This window comes from Erpetoichthys calabaricus, chromosome 2, assembly GCF_900747795.2.
Source record: "Erpetoichthys calabaricus chromosome 2, fErpCal1.3, whole genome shotgun sequence".
Classification (NCBI taxonomy): Eukaryota; Metazoa; Chordata; class Cladistia; order Polypteriformes; family Polypteridae; genus Erpetoichthys; species Erpetoichthys calabaricus.
In genome coordinates this window covers 89,956,497-89,962,496 of record NC_041395.2, presented here as the reverse complement: position 1 = coordinate 89,962,496, position 6,000 = coordinate 89,956,497, and the positions used below count along the sequence as shown (strand labels likewise).

Here is a 6,000-nt window from a genome sequence, read left to right as displayed (position 1 = left end):
AATAAAGGATCTTTCTGGAACCTTCATGTGGATGGGTCTTTTGGGAACCAAAAAAGATTCACCTGTCTCATTGCTCTGAAGAACCACTCTGGCACCTTTATGTTTAAGAGTGTACTAATAGCAGCACATGTGAAAAGTTGTCTGAAATTCTAACAGGAGTCTTACACTGGAGAACTTCTAAAAAAAAAACAAAGAATGTTCAGGCTTTGCTTGGTTTCAATGATGTTCTTCATTTTAAAGTTGAATTTGGAATTAACGTCTTTGTTTTGTTTACTATGGAACTCTACTGTACATCTCAGCCTTTTATCACACCATCTTACTTACAACTGCCTTAATGTTTCTGTTTTTTAACATTTCTGCCAGTTTGGCCCCCCTTAGTCTAAAGTGATCAACATTTCTGTTCAGATTTTGTTTTCTTTGTATCTCACTTTGATTTCTCCATAAATGTGTCAGCAGATTTTTATTTCATGTGGTAACTTAACATTGCAAATTTGTTTCCAATACAACCATTCACCCATCTAGTCCACACTATTACATCTTCATTTAAATGAAAATGATCTCCATCCCCACTAGTGATTTCACATCATTTATGAAACTATCCCCACCCATGCTAAAATAACCAAAAACGCATATGAATTAGCCATTCACCTATCATCAGTCGAAAGTGTCCTTGACACTAAATATTTATTGTCAGCTTGCATTTGCACATTGAGAAGAGCAATGGCAAATGCAAAAATACAAAAGAATATTGTATTGTTAGGCCTGAAAATGAGGTGGAGTTGTTATTAAGGATAACTCATAAGCATATGGTGAGAAAATGTAATGAGAAGGACCCAATCAGGGAAGGGCTATAAAATAAGAATGAACCAATCAGAGTGTGATTAGAATCTGTGTTTACAAAGCTCTCTATTTTTCCCCATCTACACTGCAACACCAAGCCTGCATTTTCATAAATATACAGAATTGCATGGCATTTTCAAAAGTCTCCACTTTTAGGTGTGAAAAACACTGGGGATGTTTGGACTGAAGGTTAAAATGGAGTAGTGTGGACAACGTCATAGGGAGCTGCAGCTTATCCCAGCAGCAACAGGAGTAACATAAGAGCACAACTGTTCACTCAGGGTCAATTTAGATTCAACGATAATCTTGATTGTTTTTAGGAGAAAAACCAATACAGACAACATGCAAACTCCACACTACCTGTGACTAACTATTATAACACCATGTTGGAATCTAAAGAACTAGACAATAGTAAGAAAAAAACATGTCTGAAGACAAACTTATAAATGATACTAGTTGAAAGCTTATTATTGTAGCAAAGTGTAAAAAACACATGACTTATTAACTACCATATAGCAAGTAAATTAATAAATCGTAATATTACTTCAATGGCCATCGGACAATTGTCTTTAATATTGATCATTTCCTCATACTTTTTTCAAATAATTTTGATCATTTTCATGTACCATTCTGCTATCAAATGATTTGTTAGCTGTACCATTTCTTTAGTGTTGTCTGCAGCAGATTCCATCACAAGTTTAATTGACTAATGTAATATTTTCTGATTGTCCGCTTTTGCATACTTTGGTGCAGTACTGACTTGTTGTTAGGCTCACATTGACCAACTGAATCAGGAGAGACACAGGAATGACATTAAAAGAGTTTTGCTTGGTTTAAATAGCATGTGACCGTTTATTTGGCAGGCATATAGAAATGTCATCATATAAATTACACACTTTGTGCTTACATTGGTTTAATCACAAAAGAAAGACAAGTTAACTAATTATATTTCACGGAAGCACAATAAATATTTTATAAAAAGCACACGATGCACAAACTGTAAGTATTCTAGGTGTGAAACTTCCTATAACCAAAGCAAAATTGTAAGGAGATACAGTATATAACAAAAGCCTTCCAAACATTTCTCTTTTGTTGTCTTTTATGAAATTTCGCTCCTTCTTTACAGTTCACAGTGAACAAAGTAAGCTGGTTCATTCAACCCTGTATATCAATGCAGCACCTGAAAAGAAAACTTCATATGTTACATATTGTTATTAGTTTTAGTTAGTATTATTTATAATTTTTGTCAACAAAAAATTAACACAAAAAAAAACACTTAACTTACCCAAAGAAATAGTCAAGAAATACTGAAGAAAAACATAAGTCCCAACTTATACCACATTAAGATATTTAATGCAAAACATTAAGAACTCGTTTTCAAACCCGCTTAATCCAGTTCAGTCACCACTCATGGCCACACTCATATAAAGGAGTCACCAATTGACTCCAGACATCCTGTAAAGTACGAGTGCAGATCGGGTCCAGTGTGCAAGAGCATTAATCATTCCACCACACACAATAAGAGAAATATGATTATCAGTATTTTGTTAAAATTTAACTTGACTGGAAATTACAGCATCCTGTTGCCACTGAGATCTATCCAAGTAAGGCACTAATTGTCAACTTTCAAATATTGAATGGAATAATCCTTAAAAGGCACAAACTTTTAAATATTCAAATCTACACTGCACTGCATGATACAAAGTAGTGCAGCCATCACAACATGTAATTAACAGCTGTTGGGGGGTCTGCAGCCCCATAAATAATAAGCTGAGGTTTACTGTGAAGTAGAAGTCCGTCCAGCTTTGGTCCAGTTCAGTGAAAGACCTACCTTAAATGGAAGTGCATTTGCTGTGAGACTTTACCTGTGCCTGCGCCAGTTGCATCACAGATACAGCAGCATGTTCTTTGGTTACTCCTGGCAGCTTTTTGCTTAGCCAATCAAAGCCGAGTACAGAGCTGGGCCATTCTGGTGCCACTTCTGCAGTACAAACCAGCACTGCAGTGGAGGGATTAAAAGTTTAGAAATGCTAAATGTCTTCCTTTACATCCTGCAACACAGAGCATTGTACAGTGGATTCATAAAGTATTCAGACTTCTCCTTCACAATCTGCACACTTTATTATGTTGTAGATTTCATTTTAAATAGGTAACTTTGCCATTTTTGTCTATTAATCACTCAATAACTTATAATGACAAAGTGAAAACATGTTTTCAGAAAGGTATACAAATTAATCAAAGTGTTCAACCCTTCAATTCAGTACGTTGTCCAAGCCCCTTTGGCAGCAATTAAAGCTTTGAGTCATCCTGGGTAAGTCTCTACAAGCTCTGCACATTTGGATTTCAGCAGTTTATCCCATTCTTCATGGCAGATCCAGTCAAGCTCCATTAGACTGGAAAGGAAGTGTTTGTAAACTGGCAACTTAAGGTCTTTCCTAACAAATGTCCTATTGGGTTTCATTCTGGGCTTTGCCTGGGCCAGCCATTGACAGACAGAGACTTGTCCTAAAGCCACTCCAGTACTGTCTTTGCTGTATGTTTTGGGACTTTGTTGTGGTGAAAAGTGAAACTAAACTAAAAACTAAATAACATTTCCAAGTACTACAGGTCATAAATCGTACCTTTGAATTGTTGACATTTCTAAGTTATGAGAATTTATGAAAGCAGTTGTCGTATGATGACATCTTGGCAGTCCAAGTATGCAAGTCGCTTTTCAAGTCAAGATCACATTGCTAGATGTCATTTATAAGACAATGTGAGTCTTACAGCAGCAGGTGAGCTTTTGGTAAAGGATCACACCTGCTGTTAGAAGGAAAGACCAACTCCAAAGAGATCAAAATTGAGGGTGAGATCTTTCACTATAATAGTCTGTGTGAATAAAATTTAAGTGAGAAAATTATGCATTAAAATTTATTTTATTGTCCAAAACATAACAAAATGATGATCAAAACTTTCAGTTTCCACACTAGTCAGAACTCATCCCAAATGCTATTTATTACGATCCTAAACCTTGATGGAAGTCAATCAAATAAGGTCTTCAGGAATGGTTAAGAATTAAATGTAGCTTTAAGTGATTCCATATTTTGCTGCTCTGTATGGTCAAAATAATAAACAATGTTCTGAAGAATGTACAGTGTACAGCTTACAGTGTTTTCATTAAAAGTAAAATGCAACATAATTGGACATTTGAATAAAACATGAACAATTTATCGTTGATACATATACAGCATAGTCATCATGGGTCTTTAGGGAATTATTAATATTGTGCTCTTACCGTTTATAACCACTTTAGATCAGCCTGAGTGTAGTACACTGACTTATTTACTGAAATATAAAAAATAATGAAGTTAAACCTTAATAACAATATTTCACAAGAATATCTTTATCATAAATCAGACAAAAATGTAGAAAGTAAACTCATCAGTCTGTCCATTTATCTGTTTTAGTAATTGGTTTTAATACAGGAATGCTGATATGGGAACTCGAGTCTACCCAGGAAGAAATGGATACAGGATGGGATTTAAACCTGGAAGGGACACTTGAGGACAACAACTATGAGCCAATCTAACATCAGGATGGGACAGCTAGGGGCCTACTCTGTGCACCAAAATGATAACCCACAACCCGATGAAATGATTGAGTCGAGTCGAGTGTGGCGAAATCACAAGTGAGAAATACTGTGCTGCATTAAACGACGGGTTGTCTTTGTTAAAAATATGATCAACTCTCTTTTATGAAGCTAAATCACCCAGGGGCCTGTGAGGATCTTAATCTGGGCTTGATAGCAGCACACTGGGAATTAAATCATTAGTTACTAAAAGTAGACTTTCTTAGGGCGGCACGGTGGCGCAGTGGTAGCGCTGCTGCCTCGCAGTTAGGAGACCTGGGTTCGCTTCCCGGGTCCTCCCTGCGTAGAGTTTGCATGTTCTCCCCGTGTCTGCGTGGGTTTCCTCCGGGGGCTCCGGTTTTCTCCCACAGTCCAAAGACATGCAGGTTAGGTAGATTGGCGATTCTAAATTGTGCTTGGTGTGTGGGTGTGTTTGTGTGTGTCCTGCGGTGGGTTGGCACCCTGCCCAGGATTGGTTTCTGCCTTGTGCCCTGTGTTGGCTGGGATTGGCTCCAGCAGACCCCTGTGACCCTGTGTTCGGATTTCAGTGGGTTGGAAAATGGATGGATGGACTTTCTTAGTTACATTCTGTTTTTAATAGTTGTTATGGATATTTTAGAAAAAGACCAAGCTGCAAAGTAAAGGCACAGTAAAAGTCTGGAGAGAAAATTGAACTGGCAGACAATCGAAAGCATAACAGTTTTTGTGCAAAACATGATGGAATGGCTTTAGCGTGTATCACCACCCTGTAGAACTGGTTCGCTCATCTTTACTGTGGATGTAACTTATGACAGGAAAAGCAGACTGACTTCAAAGAAAGAAATGGCTTGTCTGCTGATGAACATGTCTTATGAGGAAACAAACACCACCAACTCATGGAAACAATCACCCCTAACTCACAGCACTTTGAAGCTGTCCAACAAACGTAGTGCTGGTCGCAAAGCAGTAGGAAGAACAGAAGGCATGGGGGCACTGAAACAAATACATCACCTGGGCCAGATCAAGAACATAAGGTCTCCCATATCTGTTCACAACACAGCTGACAGCATTTGCTGACTGCTGACTTTATTATTTGATTACCTGTAATTGTTGTATCGTCACTTTAAATGGCTATAAAATCCAGGAAACTAAAGGAAAATATTGATTTTTTTTCAAAACAAAGAGAAATGCACAAATGATTCATAAACAAATCCTTAATATTGTGTTTAATATTGGCTTATTAACAGAAATCCTACTTTTATTTTACATTTACTTACTAAAGTAAGCTTTATTTATATCATGTTGGTGACACTTACCATTAGAAACCGGATGGCATGGTCCCAAGAGCTTCAACCAACTATTTAATACAGTCAGTCAGTCATTATCCATCCATCCATCCATCCATTATCTAACCCGCTATATCCTAACACAGGATCACGGGGATCTGCTGGAGCCAATCCCAGCCAACACAGGGCACAAGGCAGGAACAAATCCTGGGCAGGGCGCCAGCCCACCGCAGGGCACACACACACACACATTCCCATACACCAAGCACACACTAGGATCACCAATTC

At 37.6% G+C, this 6,000-nt stretch overlaps 1 protein-coding gene across 2 annotated transcripts in view; it reads right to left on the bottom strand.

The window, feature by feature from the left end:
- Nucleotides 1-1,675: 1,675 nt before the first annotated feature.
- The window catches only part of dcst2 (DC-STAMP domain containing 2), a 43,544-nt gene continuing 39,219 nt past the window's right edge, over nt 1,676-6,000 (bottom strand). Inside the window, exons 16-17 of one of the 2 annotated variants that reach the window (XR_007934138.1) lie at nt 2,706-4,164; nt 1,676-2,020 (exon numbers count right to left, since the gene is read on the bottom strand). Coding sequence is in view for 1 of the 2 variants with exons in the window: in XM_028791557.2 (XP_028647390.1) it covers nt 4,158-4,164 (7 nt within the window). In the remaining variant the exon portion in view is untranslated. Of the gene's footprint in view, nt 2,021-2,320; nt 4,165-6,000 lie in introns of those variants that run through there. The other variant, XM_028791557.2, reaches the window with a different exon arrangement.